Source organism: Sphaeramia orbicularis, chromosome 18 (assembly GCF_902148855.1).
Source record: "Sphaeramia orbicularis chromosome 18, fSphaOr1.1, whole genome shotgun sequence".
NCBI classification, from domain to species: Eukaryota; Metazoa; Chordata; class Actinopteri; order Kurtiformes; family Apogonidae; genus Sphaeramia; species Sphaeramia orbicularis.
Window position 1 is genome coordinate 31,301,541 of NC_043974.1, and position 18,619 is coordinate 31,320,159.

The window sequence follows — 18,619 nt, forward strand, 5'->3', positions numbered from 1 at the left end:
CGTGAAAATTAAATAAATACTTTTTTTTTTTTTTAATTACCTCCGCCAAGGAGGTTATGTTTTTGTCAGGGTTTGTTTGTTTGTCTGTCTGTTTGTCTGTCCGATAGTGTGCAACATAACTCAAAAAGTTATGGACAGATTTTGATGAAATTTTCAGGGTTTGTTGGAAATGGGATAAGGAAGAAATTATTCAATTTTGGTGGTGATCGGGGGTGGGGGGGCCCACGGGGGGGCCCATTTCCAACAAACCCTGAAAATTTCATCAAAATCTGTCCATAACTTTTTGAGTTATGTTGCACACTAACGGACAGACAAACAGACAGACAAACAAACAAACAAACCCTGGCAAAAACATAACCTCCTTGGCGTGGGGGGGCCCACAGGGGGGGCCACTGATCAGCCTTGGCGGAGGTCTGCGCTCTCCGAGTGCTTCTAGTTAATGAAGAATTCAGACCCAAGCGTAGCATTTGCAGTTTACGTAGACCACAGGGAAATGTTTTAAAATACATTTTTCCATTTAAAAAAAGCTAAATAAATATCACTCCTTTAAGTTGTAAGTATGAAACTTCCATCACCTTGTATGTGAAGGAACATTTTATACTCAACACTAAGTCTGGGCTTATGTAACCGCTCCACTGCTGTGATACGCTCACCTGTCTGCACTGGGCAAATGCTGCCTCTGTGAGATTGAGGGTTTTTTTTCTCTCCAAAACCTGATAAAGAATACAGACTAGAGAGTCGGGGAATAGGAGAATATGACAAAACTGTTGCAGCACTGAGACGTGTGGACAGCTGTCAGGTGTGACTGCCTCCCAGGATGGTTCGCTCATTACCATCTCATGAAACAGGGGACGAGGCTACAGAGCAGGGAGGGCTGTATCTCATTTGCCCAAAACATTTCCCACCCCCTGGCAGCTCCAGATAATTTGGAACTATACTTGCAGTTCCATCAATAGCGCAGTGATACTTTTTGCTAAATATCCATCTGCCAGTCAGCCCCTGTTTCCATTTTAGTAGAACAGAACAGCACAAATATCCCTGTCTGGATATATTAACCCTTAGGAGTCTGTAATATAAATGGCTGTTTGCTTATAATCACCTTTGCAGGCGCTTCATATAACCTGATACCCCATGTGTTGCATATTAAAACGTGCAGCACATTCTCATCTATTAGTAGAATACTGACTCATCTGTACTGGAACACTGGGCTGAATATGTTGGGCCCTGAAGTGGAAACATTTGAATTCCAATTCTGGAAAAAAGAAGTGGAAACACAGCTTTACTTTGTGTATGGAATTATGGAGATTACATGTTTTGTTCACCAAAGTATGAAACATAAGAAAAATATCCAGATAAATAGATAAATAATGGCTAAAATGAAAAATAATTAAAATTATTTTGGAGTAATTTTTTTTTTTTTTTGCTTCACTTTCAAGAAATGCAAAACTGACATGAAATGACAATGAATAATGATCTCTCAATCAATAAGTTAATAAATCAATCAAACACACAATCAAAACAAGTGGTGCCAGGCACAAAAAAAAAAAAACACCCCTCACTAGGGGTGTAAAAAAATATCAGTTCTGCAATATATTGCGATATTTCATTTCACGATACTGTATCGATATTAAAAAGTACTGTATCAATATTTTTAGGTATTTATTCAAATGCAGATATGGCGGAAGTTCATTTTTGTTTTTTTTTCTTTGTTTATATTTTATTTGTTATTTATTATTGTTTACTAAATAATGGTTAGTTGAAGCATCCTAAAATCACTTTTTACTGGAGAGCGGCACATTTTAGTTCCTTTGGAAACTAGGAGAATTAGAAAAAAAATGTAATATAGCATTAGATCCTGTTCTGATCAAATAAAGATGTGTTTAATATTTGTACATATTTCTAGAGTAATTCAATTCTTCCAGGAAATAAGCTTTGAAAAAAAGAAACAAACAAAAAATTGCTTTTTTAACACTATCATGATATATCGTATTATGATCCTAGTATTGTGATTTGTATCGCATCGTCAGATTCTTGCCAATACACAGCCCTACCCCTCGCATGTATTGTTGCTTATTTTGGCATTGATCCAGCTGATGTCATCATGTCTATGCATGTGGTGATATTAGCGCATCAATCACCTCTATATATGTGACAAGTTTGAAGTAAATTATAATAAAGTTATGTTTTTATAGACATTTGAAATTTTGCCCATTATAAGTACATGGGAGAAAGAAAAAGATTTTAAAAATTTGTAAGAAATTATAACTTAAACCTACTTTTCCCAAAACGAAACCACATCTATTCTGGGTCACTGGCAATCTATAAACCAATTTGGTATGAATTCAACCAATAGTTCTGCTGCTTGAGCGTTAACAAAGAAACAAACAAACCGAACCAAAAATAATCCCCCTTGCCTCCCCTTTGGAGGGTGGGCAAAAAATAGAAACATGGAAAGTGCATGGAAATGATTACCGTTTTCATGCTGCCATCAGGGACCGACCAAAGGCTCTGTAAATTTCATAACTCACCTTATATAAAATAAACATCATCTGAATTGATATGCAAGTTATTTGTATGCATGTTTTTTTTTTTCGTTTTTTTTTTGTGTGATATTAATAAAAAAATGTGTGTGATTTCTAGCGGTTACTTGACTGTTTTTTCTTTGTGTTGACAGTGTCTGGACCTGGACAAGTTTGAGGCGGTCACAGATGAAAACATTTTGGTGAACAAAGCCCTGGACCTTCTGGACAATGATACGTACTGGGCCGGTATAGTCTTTGAAAACCTCCCTGCAAATTCCAGCGAACCACCCGCTTATGTCAAGTATAAAATCCGCATGGACATCGACGAGGTAGAGCGTACCAGCGAAGCAAAAGACAGGTATGTGACATGGTCAAACCAATAAAGGACACCACATTTACCAGACCAGCAACTAAAATTTACAGCTCATTTTAGCATTTCTTATATACATATGCTGAACATGAATCTAGAATGTTAGTCTAACCTCAGTAAAAGACTGCTGAAAGTTCACTTATGAGAAGAAATGAAACAGTAGAGAATTTAGGAAGTACTACGGTGACTGGAACAGTGTCTACCAGCCTTAGCAGTGTTTTAGGATCTGAACCAGTTTGTATAAAATAGTAGAAACTCCAAATTGACTTGGTAGCAAAAAAAAAAAACAACAAACCTTTCGATTAGGCTAAATATTATAAAATAATGAAATCTAAACTATAAGCATATGTCTGTTTATGTCCATTGTAAACACCTAAAATTCTCTTACTTTCACCATATGTGGCAGTGACTAGAGTACATTGGATTTTATTGGTGTTCAAGCTAAAGTGTATTGATTTTCTGTATTTCCTGAAATAAAAGCCTGGATTCATTGACAAACCAGGTTACTAATAATAGGTTTAGGTCAACAAATAAAGGTCAGTCCTCTAATTCAAATCAAGTCATATCAAATTGTATTTATTTAGCACCAAATCATAAAATTGGGACAGGAAAAGCTACCAAGGTGTCAGTGCATTTGATCTGGAACACATGGCTTCAGATGGTCTTATATACCGCTATAAATAAAGACACTGTTAAATTTGAGGATCCTAGTGATTTTTCTAATCCAGACGTATGGGTTTTTTATGAATTGGCTGTCTCATTCCAGGTTTTGCGTGTAACCCATCATGTCCACTTTTAAACACAAATCGTGAGTGATTTTGCAACAGCAGTTATTTTTGGGAAACACTCTCCCTTGCATAATTAGTTTGATTCCCAAAATGTACCTGTGAAAGAATAAAAAGATATTCAAAAAAATAGTAGCCTGTAATTTTTTTTTTTTTATCCTTTTTACCGTGTTACATGCAGATTTTTTTAAAATAAAAATAATAGAAAAATATATTAAAAACGTGTTTGATCTGAAAAATAGTTTCTCTTTTATCTCAGTAAATATTTATTTTTAAAAGAGACCCAAAGTGCTTCCAAACTTGGTTCATAATATTAGTCTACATCTGGTTTGAATTTTTAGCCCCCATGTCCTGGTTTTAGGGAATAGTTTCATAGAAGCACCCAAATATAATATGAAGTATAAGAAAATTAAAGCAAAAAGAAACTACATAAATATAAACTCTATATACGTTCGGCCACAGTATCAACTTCTGTGCAGTTATAGCAATTTTTGTGTGAAATTACGTCGAGTGCAGAAGAAAAACGGTGTTTTCACAATGAAAGCTCTACTAAGTAATGGTTATTTTCTATCCTCTGAAATGCTAGAAGGCTGAGAAAATGTCACAAATGGGAGGTATCACTCAAATTACCAACATTTCTGCTTATTAAACAGGAAATTAGCAATAAAGACGTATCTCTAATATTGATCTCCCTCAAATAAAGATGTGGTACCTTCTGCAAATGACTGAAAGTAAAGTCCCGGTCACTATTTGAAGATATCTGGTTTTTCCAGTCGCCGTAGCAACCCTTAAATCTGTCACTATTATCTGTAATATTTAGGGGTGTGCTGCTTAGTGAAGTGACACAGTCTAGACATTTATGCTATTCTTCCAGTCGTGTTAAACTATGCTAAGATTCATTCTAATGCATTGTCTTTGTTATGCAAACGTCACAATCGTATTAAACTTGTTACCTCCAATGGAAAGTAAATGATTATGTTTCCCAGTTGGCCAGACTATTCGTTTAAGGCTGCATATTAAATTCGCTGCTGAGCTTTATTGTCCTTTTTGTTATCCAGAGTAGCAGATATTTTATGATGTTTTAAAGTTTACTGTGTGAAAATATGACCTCAGAAAATAGTCATGATAGTCTGACAGTTTTTCTGACCAGTATGCCTGTAGTTTAGTTGCCCTTTGCTAAGACAGATCCCTGTGTGTCTGCTTTTAATAAGGTTATGGTCTCCCGGGGCCCGAGACAACCCCTTTAACGACCTGCGCTATATATGGGGAGGCTTCGCTTACCTGCAGGATATGATGGACCATGGCATTATACGAGCACACACGTCAAAAACCCAGCCCTTCGGGGTTTTTGCCCAGCAAATGCCATATCCATGCTTCGTGGATGACGCGTGAGTACGAAAAAAGTTCTAGATGACAGCCTTGTGATTAGGGCAAGAGGAAGGATGTATAACAGCAATAAAGTTCTGTTCACTCGGAGGATTTGCCATTCACTGACACAGTATAGACAAGTTATGGGCTTATCAGACACTTAAAGCGCCAGATTTTCCTGTGGAAGCTTAAGATTTGCCCTTGTATTTGTCTGTATTGAACATGTGTTTCTCCTCTGCTTGTTTCTTGTCATACCCCTGATCATCGATGATACATACACAGAGATAAGGAACGTCTCTAATAACGTCAATAGCACAAGTCAGTAGTAAAAATGGAACTTCCTTAAGGATGCATTTAATCATGGATTGAGAGTCAGCAAGAGAAACCAAAGGAAGAACCTATTGATTGTAGTCAAAACCACAGGAAATTCCTGAATTGCTGATGGATGCTAAATTATTTAAGCAACCGCCATGAGCTCCTTCCTCCCTTGTATTTTCAGGATTTCACTCTCAACAAAGTGAGCGAGCCATACCCACGTCTCATACAGCCCCATCATGTGCAAAGATTGATAACAGCTCTCCATCTGTGTTGCATTTGTATCCACTGACAGTACTGGCTTCTATCATGTTAGATCATTCACCTAGGGACACAGATGATGTGGTATCGCTCTGAATCTTCCGCAGACAAGATTTCCTCAGAGTCGGGGAAATTACTCCCTTCCACACAACATTATGATCTCCATTAATAAAGGAAAAGCCCAGCGATGCCATCAAGAGAACACATAATTACCAGAGAGATTTAAGTCCAACAACACAATACACTCCCCTCAGCAGACACAAAATATTTCCAGCCTTGGGGAGGGCTCAGTTCCAGAGACTGGGGATCTGATTTAAAAATATTATGTGCTTTGCATAGCACAGAATTTACAGTAAAGCAACCTACAGGGGCTGTTTGGATCGACTTATTTAAAGAGGCTGAAGCAAAAACAAGCATGAAAATATTGGCTTTACGTCAAACTAACAATCCTGTATGTGTTTTTTTTTTCTTAAAAGCCAAAGAGGAAAGGTGTTTAAATGTTTAAAGTGGTTTTAGGTTTTTTCGGTTAGTGTTTTTTATTGGTTCTCTATAAAGTGCTTATTCCTCCTAATTCGTATTCACAGCGGCTTGAAGATTAAATGCAGCTTGGCTAGTTTGCACTTTGTTTTGTAGCTGTTTCACTAAACCTGGCTTAAGATCCATATTTCATATGCTTTAACTACCAAAGAGGGTGCACTTAGCTCAGCACGGCAGGCAGTAGCATAGTTTCAGAAGTAGTAATTGGAAGGATGTTGAACTAAATACTGTACCCACTGGAGATATTCATCTGAGAGGGATGTTGGCATTTTGTATTTAGTAAAACCTCTGTCAGAGGATGGAAGTACTGGCTCACTGGTTCCTTTTTTTCTTTACAGTAACTATCCGAAGACAGCACAGGACTGCTCTAAATGCATGAGTACATATCACTTTCAAAGTTGGTGTGTTAAACATTCAGCATGGCACCCGAGAAAGCGGTTTTCACATGAAAGGCAGCCATTTCCTGCACCAACATTTACACCTCATTGTTGTGTTAATGATCTGTAATTAGGCAGTCATGGTACATCTTATTTCCTAATTCGGGCCCCGTTGCTTCAGCTTCATCTTGCTAAAACAAAGAATTAATAATTACAGATGATAAATGGGAGACATAAAGCACTGCAATACCCTCAGTCCCTCCACCATTTACTCTTTCAACTGCCTAGCCATTTGGGCATTTCTGTAAATTATTAACACTTGAAAACTGCTATTTCATTCATAAATAATTGAGAGTGAAATCACACAAAGGAAGATGCGTTAAAACACACAGAGGCATGATGGGAAAGAACCTCGATGGTAATTATTTCCATCTCGAACCGAGGAGTGTCGCCAGGCTTAAAGGAGGGAGACAACATTGTGCATTCACATGAACACGTCGGCTCTAATCGTTTCCTCAGTGGTTTAATCTCACTTTAAAATGTCATTAAAAAAAACCTCGGGGTTGAGGTTAGTTCAGGTCTGCAGTGAAGAATTTAAAAACATACTCAACTAGGAAATGCAAAATGAATAATATACATCTTTATAATATGAAAAGATTCAAACAAAACACCCCTTGGGCCACATAAACGGTACAGGGATGTAGCAGCTCTGTTTCCTGAAGCGGTTAAACAAAAAGTTCATTTATTTGGAAAGTGGTTAATCCTGAAATAGTGTCCCTTCAGAATTAGAAATGCCTTTATTATCATTAAACAAGCTGCACATTGAAATTAAGTTAGCTACAAACTGATCAGTGCCTGCTTATAAAAAAAAATACTCCCATATCCGGCGCATTCACTTAAGAACAGGATACAAATAAATCATAAAAGTACTTCATAGTTTGTGAAAACATTAACAGCATTCAGAGTTCTAGTGGCCCTGGGGAAGAAGCGGTTTTAGCTCTGCTTTTCATTCAGCAATGAAAAAAATTCAAATTGTGTGTAGCAACCAATAATTTAATATCTGCCAAAAACATAATCATTTTGGACATTTTAATGTAATAAAGCCAATATCATAATAACTTGTTAACAATGTCATAAAGTTTATTTGAACGTTTTTATAGGCCTGGCATTTAAAAACAAATATCCTTTCAAAATGTAATAATATATAAATAGGATTGCATTTCTTGGAACTAATTTTTATTTATTTATTTGCAGTTTTTATGCAGGTTTCTGATCAAAAATAGGTATAGTTTTCATAACACCAAATATCATAAAGACTTCAGTATCATTACGTCAGCCCTGCTGGAAGTTGTGTGGTAAGCAGGATGTGGGACATGTGCATGTTTTTTTGTCAGTTCACAAAATTATCCCAATATTGGAATAATATCATCGAAGAATTTGGAAAAATACTGATATACAAACTACCAAGGACATGGTCTGTGCTCTATTTGGGTCATTTAGCAGGAAATGACATACCAAGCAAGGATAAATATTTGATTAATATGTTCTTGGTAGCATCTAAAAAAGCCATGACACGAAAATGGTGTAAAGAAGACCCCCCCACACACACATCTTAAATAACTGGAGAGACATTGTGGAAGAAATTCACAACGTGGAGAGACTTATATCATAAGACTACAGCAAGCAACATGTGAAGATTGTTGGAAAAAGTAAACAATATGTAAGATGCCTACCAACACTGTGTTCTAAATGTTTGTTTTAAAATATTAAAAATGAAACAGTAAAACATGTATAAATAAATAAATAAATAAATAAATAAATAAAAAAAATAGGTATAGTGGACGGCATAGTTGTCATGTTCATTGATCATTAAACAACCAAATAATATTCGTCCATAAATGAAATTATGATTTTACATATCTGAGTAAATAAACAATATTTGAAACAATTCTCAAATTACTTCTTATAACTATAATTAAGGAGACTGAGAGTTAAATAGTGTGTATTGAGCAAAACTGCAAAAAAGGCATAAAACCTTTAAATTACAAAAAATGTTGTCCTATTTATGTTTTAATGTTATAAGTATTATTATCAGCTTGAGTTATTACATTTTATTTATTTATTTATTTATATTATTATTTAAAAAGGTATTTCAATGGTAGGCCAATAATGTAATAACCAGCCAAATTATTATGTTATTGGCTTTTACAATTTAATGGTTCATATTTTGATAGTTTATAACATGGAAATGATTCTGTGGTATGGATCGTGTTGAATGGAAGATGAATGTGTGACTGTGACTAGCTCTAAAATGTTGGATGGACATCATAAATCATACATCATGAACCAACATGGAGAAGAAGAGTAAATGTAATGTTATACGTTGTTTGCTTAATCTTTACATTACAAGGTGTTTTGCTTGAAGAGTCTTTATTTTTGCAAAGTCTAAGTTGTTACAGTCTGAGTTATATTTTCCAACTGTATCTTGTATTTTTATTTTTCTTATTTGTACTGAACAGTCAGTTAAAGGTTTGATTCGTGTGTGGTGTGTGGTTTTGATGAACTCATACCTGCCTGTGCTGAACTTGGAGAAAAGGTCAATTGCAACGAGAAAGATCTAATTTTACATCTTTAGAAAGTAATTGTGGTAAAGAGAGTCGAGCAGAAAAAACTGATTTTGAACCTGGGGAATCTCTGTGGTCAAGAAATGCTAGCCTAATTGCACAGGTTTTAAGCAAGAGCGTACTTACTGAAACTTTTTGTGGCTAAACTATGCAGTGTAAGTTGGATTTTTGGAGCAAATGCCAAATCAAGGTCTGATTGACAGGTGTCCAAGGCGCTTGTTAAACTCAAATGAACTTTCAGCATGTGCTTTTCTTAGAATTAGCTTATGGAGTGACTAACATGTTTTGCCTAGTAACTATTATTAACCAATAATAAGCGTACAACGAATGATGTCATTGAATAATGGGAGTCTCCAGAGTCACTTAAGACTATAAAAACATAATAATGGAAACTCTTTTTTGGGGGGGCTTTTTCTTTTTCTCTGTGACGAAATGTGTGTTTGATGCTAGATTCTTTTTGTAACTTTTTCTATTTTTGCCTGAAGCAATAAATCAAGCTATTTTTTTTTTATTTTTTAAAACCTCAAACCTTGTTTTTGGTGAGTTCTTCATTTCTCCTGGTTTGGTCCGTCCATCCGAAACATAACTGGTGAGTTAATTTAAATTACGCAACCCCCCTCTGGTAAGCAGCCTAAATGGAGTAGTCCAGAGCCACCGTTGGTCTAAACAATCTCTAGAACATGCAGGTTTTTTTCCAAGATAACCGGAGATTTTTTAAATTTAACGAAACTGGGGCAGTAGTTCATTAACTGAAATAAATTGTGGTTTTTGAGATTTACTGCTTGCTGCATGTTTACAGTTCGAAAGTTACCATTGAGCACTGATAGGAAGTCATATATGGACTTTAATTTGTTGAGTTCTCCTCCACTGAAAGTACCACCCACTCCACCCACCCTGCCTCCAGTGCCGCTACACACACTTGTGTTTGACTGCGTGTGAATGTTTGATGGTGGTCAGAGGGGCCACCACCTAACACTCAGGCTTCTGTCAGCCCTGATCCAGGGCAGGTGCTGATACAAACGTAGCTTACCACCATCACAGTGTGAATGTGTGAGTGATTGAATAATGGATCTAATGAGTATATGTTAATAGAGAAGCTCTATATAAATGTAATCCATTATTATTATTATTCTACTGGGAGATTGAGCTCCTGCATCCAGACCACAAGACTCTAACATAGCGGCGCAACCGGACAACTTTGTCAATTCAACCTGTTATTGATTCTTGATAGAACATGCAGAACATTATGTTGCTGTTGTCCCTGTTTCGTCCTCGCAGCTCTGGACTGGGACACACCCAGAGAACTATTGAACAACCACTGGTGGCATTTGGAAGTGGAGATTACCAAACTGCTTTAGTCTGCACCGTCTGTGCATCCACATACGTGAGATGACGGTGTGGGATAAAGCTTGGCCCCCTGCTTGACCTGATAGCACGTAAACCTCTTTTTTATCAGCGGCCTCTGTGCCATCTCACGCTCCGGAATCACAGGCATCTCTTGTTTGGCTCCCGAGGCTGTGTTTCACATCAATAGGTCTTTGGCATTCACATGGGCTTGATGTGAGATCTGAGGCCGTTTCCACCAGGACATAACTTAGTCGTGCAGTGGACGTGAGGAATATTTAGCTCAAAGATGTAAGAGAGAGAGAGAGAGAGACGCCGCTGTAAACGCACATAATTAACCTGATTAACATACTGCAACAGTGCACTGATGGGAAGTGTGAGAGAAGCAGCGGAGACTAATTGGGACATCTGACACTCGTAACAAATGAAAATCAGCTTTATAGAGCTGGTGTTGTGGTCAGAAGTATCATTCACATTTAATTATACCACAGTGGATTTATTATGATTTGATCATTCTATATTAAAACACCTTGTTGCTGCAGCATCTGGCTTTAGATACAAAAATTGCATACATGATAGGGATGCATTGATGTCGATAGCAGTATTGGTCCGATACTGAGTGTGTCAGAGGCGATTTCTCATAGACTTCCCCTAAAATTATGAAAACTAAATGGTCAAATATGTATGGTTGTGGTGACATTTCATTGACTACAAATGTGTTAGAACACGTTCATCTCAAAGGCGAGTTCGTTCAGAATCAGCTTTATCACAAACCAACAGACTCGATGTTGTTCACTTCTCATACATTCTCGTGTCGCTGTTTTCTCATTTGATCTCTGCTCAGTGCATTTGCTTGTAGGCGCCCGGCGTCCATGCACTTCAATGGGACTGAGTGGAACAGTTTTTTTCATTGCCTCAAAACTGGACGGTAATTGGATAAATGCCACGATGTTGTCCCGCCCCCGGATGCTTGGCGTCTCTAGGGGTGAATGGAGCTGTGGGCGGAGCTCGGCCGGGCTGGACGCCTGATTCCACATGCTGATTGGAGGATCAGTCGAAAGGCTGTATCCCGTTTGATTGACAGCTAGTTTGGGATCTACTCCTTCACTGACAGAGTTCAGTTTAATACCGTCGCACATTCCGCTGTGAAATGGAGAGAGAAACCACTACGAAGTTACTCGTTCATTTCTTGCACTGTAAATGAAACACACTCATTGTACTTCCTTGTTTCAATTTAACATAATTTCAACGTTTTCTTGTTGCAGTTACATAATTTAATCATTTCAAGTTCGAGTTGAATATCATTTTGTAGATAGTTAAATCAATCATACTGTCCGCTAGGTCGGAGTGAACTAGGTATCAGTTCCCTGGAAAAGACGCCTACTTGGTACGATGAGGTCACTGACCATTTTCTTAAAAAGGAACGGAGGTCCGAATTTATGTTTAAATAACTTGATAATTTTTTTGATGTAAGCCGACATGAACTTCCCCTTTCTGAAAGACGAGCAGCTGCCACTGGAGTGCGTGTACTTCTACTCGTACTCGTACAACTGCTCCGATACAAACACACTGATACCACTTTACAGCAGCGTGACGTTCATAGTTAAGTGCAGCAGGTACGCGGCGGAGGAGTAATGTCAACAGTGTGGAAATTTTTCAAAATAAACGACGGGGACAAAAGTAACGGTGACTGAAAGTTACGTTAAAGACACAGATGGATATGGATGGAGTGTTCTGTCCGTCCTCTGCCTACATTCTGTACATAATTCTGTCCGTTATCCGGGTGCTTGTGGATGCGTACCCAAAGGGAGAATACGGAGCAGTACCACCGGGAACTGTGGAGGTAGTGGATCTTTTCAAAGAGCGACTGTATGAGTTAAAGAAAAACTACTGACATATTTATGCCAACTACCCTCATCAATATCGATATTAGTATCCACATTAGTATGACCTCCTCTGTCGCACCATGTTTATTATTATTTACTTTCTTCTTCTTCTCAAAAAACTTTACTCTTCTTTGTGATATTTGGAAAGTATAGTTAATTAAGAGTGGCGCCCTCTAGTGGACTGATTGAGAAATGCTCATTCCAACGCATTAAATATCAGGAGATGCACTTTTACAAAAGGAACTAAGAACTGTAAGGGTATTATTAAGTATTCATATTGGTACTCGGTATCAGCAAGTAATCAAATGTAAGTACTTGTACTCGGTCTGGAAAAAAGTGGTATCAGTGCATCCCTAATATATGATAAAGGTTGAGTCTTATTAGGTATTAGTGGAAATGAACATCCAAAGAACAAAAATTTATGAATATTTCTGGGGAAATGTTGCAAAAAATTACATTTTTACGCTGACAAAACCACAGGAATTTTTTTGCTTTCATATTTGGAAAGTGTTTTTTGTTTGTCCTTATCAAAAGTCAAAAAGTTAAATCCCTTCGTTCTAATATTATCTTGGGTGTTTTTCAGCTTATTTATTTGCCAGAAACACTCGTTATCAGCTAAGCAACGTAAATGGACGCAACTAAGCAAATGCAAAACAAGGTGCATGGGCTGTGTCAATGTCAGATGTAATTTCATTAGTAAAGACTGATATTTATTTGTTGTTTTTAACTAAGGATTGAATTTGTATGATTTATATTTTTTTGTCATCAAAGTGTGATATAATGAACGGCTCAAAGACGTTAAAACAGTTAAAGGTAGGGTAGGAGATCCTGGAAAAACAGTTCAAGGGAGCTACATTTTGAAAATACACAGTTCAAAAGTCCAAACCCCTTTCTTCAGACTTCCTCCTGAAGCCACGCCTCCAGAGTACTGAAATGTCCAATGCTTGTTCCCGAATTCCCCCCAGTCTGCGGATCCATACGCACCTCTGAATTCAGGTCTGCAGGCATGCTTATTCATCGTTATATTAGATTAGAAGTTGGACTTTTCACTTGTTATTTTGATACGTGTTGTAAGTAATCTCGGGCTAGTAAGAACAGCTGATTGCAGTACGACAGATGTCAGGCTAGCAGCCCACTAAAGTTTGCTTTGAACGCTGTAATCTGTGTATTTCATTGTTATGTTTGTTGGTGGAACAGCCCCAATTCATATCTGTCTGGCTAACGTTACATTCCCTATAGGGATGTAAGGATATGAAAATTTCATATCACAGTTATTGGGACCAGAATTATCACGGTTAACATTATTATCGCGGTATTGTTGAAATTGTGCTCAAAATGTTCAAAAGTACTTAAACACACACTGAAATAATTTAATCAAGTAGTATTTTGAAAAAAAAAAAAAAATAGTAATTGGCAAAAATGCACGTTCTCTTGGCATAAACATTCAAGTAGTAACCTTTATGGGTCTGAGCCTTTTTTGGCTGTTTTTTCAGTACTTTTGATTTTGCCTTTATATACTATATAAACAAATGTTCACTTTATCCATGTTTGGTATCTTTTTTTTCAGCACAACTTCATTTATATCAACTTCCTATTATTTTTTTCACTTTAACCTACGATATTAAAATAAAAGGCCAGAAAACACAAAAAAATACATAAAATCCGATTTGAAAAATGTATATAATTTATAGCATAAATAACACAAAGATGCTTAATGAAAATTTTCAAAGACTTTAAAAGTGAATATTGGTTCCAAATATTAGGTATAGAAAATGAAAATTGGAATAAATTAAAAGTATACTCAAATATTTGACATAAAGCCGTATCTTTATACAGGCGTTTTCTCCGGAAAAGTGCGGTAATCAAACACAGTTATCATGATAATTAGAATTTAAACGGTAATACTAACAGTCTGCAATTTTACTGCGGTTTATCGTTATACTGGTAATCGTTACATCCCTAATTCCCTACTGATTTATGTTTGTGACAAAACAGTTTGCCTGTCAACTTTCCATCCTAATATTGCTAATATAACTAGCCAAGCTCTGGCTCCGGCTTCGTTTCCTGTACAAGTGCTCCAAGCCTCTGAGAACGCATGATTCGTGCACAAAGAGGGGTACACACAGAGAGGGGAGGGACAAATGGCAGTTGAGTTTGACAGACGTATCACCATTCAATCATTTTGATGGGCCGGTTAAAATGATTGGATGGTGTTTTTTCAGTCCTGTCCGTTCCACATGTGACTAACATTTTGTATATTTTTGTGTTAGAGCATTTAATTAATTGGTTGCAATCAGGGTGTGAATTTGTGAATTTGAATTTGTGATTTTATGCAAAATAGTAAAAAATGCTCCAGGAAAACATCTCCCACCCTACTTTTAAGTTAACCTAGTCAAATCTGTACATCAAGATGAATTTGTTTTCCGGTAACAAAGGGAGGATAAATAACATTGGCATCAACATCAGCTATTGACTTCAGTATGTGCAGAAGTTTGCATTTGGTGCATCCCACACTAAATGTGGAGAGCTGAAACTCTGCATAAATGACACCCAAGTGTGTTGCTAATAAACATGTTGTTGAGTGCTTGAGCTGAGTGTGTGATAATAGCCGTGCATTAATGAGTTTGTTTATGTATTTGTCGGCTCCTGTGTGACACTTGCGTAAGTAGACCTGGCTCTGCTGGGCCTCAGACCCAGACCCAGCGGCAGATGTCAGTGGTGTTTGGACCATCCAGATGCATATAAAGCGCCGCTGATGCCGTCCTCATGTAAAATCAGTTCACACAAATGTCTCTTCATGTCTCGTCATAAAAAGTTTTATGATTTGGATGAAGACACAGACGTCCGGACATTCTTACTTTATTTTGTACTCGCTTGACTCCCATCATCTTGGATAAACTCGAGAACATAAACTGTTACTTATTTAGAAAGTGTTTTGTCTCCTAGTGACTGTGAACTAAACAATGTCTTTGCACTTTACTTTAATCTATTATGTTACAGCTATTTACTCAAGAAATAGCATCTAGGTAAAGGAAATTATAGCTTTCAAAAGGGTTTGTAGGCAGTTCTCCATTTATAAAAAAAACAAAACAAAACCAAAGAAAAACACCAAGACATAAACGCAGCGATTAAGACTCACTTCTAAAAGTTCTGAAATCTTTTTCATGTCTGATTAAAAAGAAAACAAACTCTGACTTGTTTGTAAAATGTCACAGGTATGGCATATATCTATCCTAACAAATACCAGTAACCTTTAACATTTTTGTTGTAAATTGTGCTAAATGACACAGACACTGTCAGTGCAACATGATAATTACATATAGCATCACGCAAAGTAACTGCATTGTGCTAGAGGATCTGAAATTAAAATGGAATATCAAATATAAAACAACTTTCCCATTATGAGTCAGAAATGTGTACATTCTCCACAAGTTTATTCTTTCGGTATAAATATACTATAAAAAGGCTGATTTATTGTAATAGGACCCTGTTTCTCATTTGTTTAATGTTCTTAATACCAGTGGCGGCTGCTCGTCTTTCAGACAGGGGAAGCTCATTGTCGGCTTACATCAAAAAAAATTGTCAAGTTATTTAAACATAGATTCGTCCCTCCGTTCCTTTTTAAGAAAATGCTCAGTGACCTTATCGTACCAAGTAGACGTCTTTTCCAGGGACTGGACCAGTGTCCTCTGAATGTCCAGCAGAGCTAGGCTGCTTAGATGGCCTTGGCCCATTGTGTTGCGAGTGTAAGACTTCAGCCTTTTTAAACTACAGATGCTCCTTTCACTCTGACCTAGGCGACAGTTTGATTGATTTAACTATCTACAAAACGATATTCAACTCGAACAAGAAATGATTAAATTATGTAACTGAAACAAGAAAACGCTGAAATTATGTTAAATTGAAACAAGGAAGTACAATGAGTGTGTTTTATTTACAGTGCAAGAAATGAACGAGTAATTTCGTAGTGGTTTCTCTGATTTCACAGCAGAATGTGCGACGGTATTAAACTGAACTGTGTCAGTGAAGGAGGAGATCTGAAACTAGCTGTCAGTCAAACGGGATTCAGCCTTTCGACTGATCCTCCAATCAGCACGTGGGATTCTGGCGTCCAGTCCGGCTGAACTCCGCCCACAGCTCCATTCACCCCCTGAGACGCCCGGCGTCCGGGGGCGGGACAACATCGTGGCATTTATCCAATCACCGTCCAGTTTTGAGGCAATGAAAAAAACTGTTCCACTCAGTCCCATTGAAGCCCAGAGACGCCCACAGTCTACGGACAAATGCACTGAGCAGAGATGGATGAGAAAACAGCACAACGGGAATGTATGAGAAGTGAACAACATGGAGTCCGTTGATTTGTGATGAAGCTGATTCTGAACGAACTCATCTGTGAGATGAACGTGTTCTAACACATTTGTAGTCAATAAAATGTCAACACAACCGAACACATTTAACCATTTAATTTTTGTAATTTTAGGGGAAGCCGGGCTTCCCTTGCAGTCTATGAGAAATCACCACTGCTTAATACATTTTCATTTCTTCAGTGCAAGAAGGAGCAATACCACAGGTCACCCCCCCCCCCCCACACACACACACACACACACACACAGCCATCAGATTATACAACACTTCTTGGTAAACCCCCCTCCCCATATCCCACCGTGTGCATCTGCAACCACAATGTAAATATGTGGATTTTTTAAAAAAAAATTTAATAATGAAAATAATGTATTTATTAGGGCTGTGTATTGGCAAGAATCTGGCGAGACAATACAAATCACAATACTAGGATCCCAATACGATATATCACAATATATCATGGTACTGTTAAAAAGGCAGTTTTTTTGTTTGTTTCTTTTTTTTTTTAATGATTATTTCCTGGAAGAATGGAATTACACCAGAAATCTGCACAAATACTAAACACATTTTTATTTGATCACAACAGGATCTAGTGCAATATCACAAAATGTTCCTGTGTTCCAACTTAAATTATGTTTTACAGACATTACAGTTTAAGATCCTGTTCAAATCTTCATATTCTATTAGTTCAAAACTAACATCAGAACATTATTTTAGTTCAGTCCCAACAAAGGAACTAACATCTGCCTCAGACAGTAAAAAGTGGTTTTAGGATGCTTCAAATAACCATTAATTAATAAAACAGTGTTAAACAATAAAAAATAAGATATAAACAGTAAAGAAAAACAAAAAAAAAGAACCTCTGTCGTATCTGCATTTGAATAAATACCTAAAAATATCGATACAGTACTTTTTAATATCGATACAGTATTGTGAAATTGAATATTGCGATATATTGCAAAACCAATATTTTCTAACACCCCTAATATTTATATAATTACCAGATTTGTTGGTAATAACCTTTCAATCACTTTTTTCTTGTCTTTTTCTATATAAGTCTTATCAATAACTTGTTCATTGCAGTCTTCAACACTATTTGCTCAAAATACGACAGGAAGCTGTTTTTTCGTCTCTTTTTTTTCCCATATAGTACGCCATTCTCTAGGGAGGCCATGCTCTACTATCTCTCAATTTACGGAGGAATCTGTCTCGCGGCCTCCCTAAATTTAGGTCAGGCTGCCAGTGTAACCGGAGCCCTGTAATACAGACCCGCCTGGAGTTCTATTACTTAAGCACCTTTGATCGATCAGCGGATGTATAATTCAAGAGCATCTGGTTGCAAGGTTGTCAGTGTCAGACACGGTGTGCATGACTGATCTCAAGTCGCGAAAGGAGTTAACTCACCCAGACTGTCAGCTGGTGCAGAGATGTGAGGCTGGAATCAGGAGCAGACGATGCCAGAATGAGTTTTCAGCTTGATGCAATTGTTAGTGAAGTGAAGGCGTCTCACCTCTGTGGGAATGCCCCGATGTGTCACTTACTCTTATATGTTAATTTCCAGTTTCAAAGAGGCAATTTAATTTATGTAATCTTGTAAGAGATTTTAGTTTTTAGCTGGCTATGGGCCTAAACTTGAAGAAACATGTTCTTTCTTGTGGCGTTCAAGGCCTCCTTTGAAAGCGATCCATCCCGCGGGGCGAGAGAAGTGTCCTCGAAAAAAGAAGTCATTCAAGTTTTCATGTAACCCGAGTTCCACCGAGTCTCAGCGGCAATAACTTAATCTCTTTGTTGTGCGGGAAAGAGCGGCCGACGTTTTCATTATCTGTTAAATAACAAGCAACTTTTGTTTTTATTAGAAACGGACGATT

General features: G+C 37.2%; 1 protein-coding gene across 1 annotated transcript in view; it reads left to right on the top strand.

The window, feature by feature from the left end:
• Nucleotides 1-18,619, top strand: part of LOC115438332 (phospholipid-transporting ATPase ABCA1) — a 419,337-nt gene that overhangs the window by 89,900 nt on the left and 310,818 nt on the right. The window contains exons 13-14 of the mRNA XM_030161907.1: nucleotides 2,675-2,880; nucleotides 4,889-5,065. Of these exons, the coding sequence (XP_030017767.1) occupies nucleotides 2,675-2,880; nucleotides 4,889-5,065 (383 nt within the window). The remainder of the gene's footprint in view (nucleotides 1-2,674; nucleotides 2,881-4,888; nucleotides 5,066-18,619) is intronic.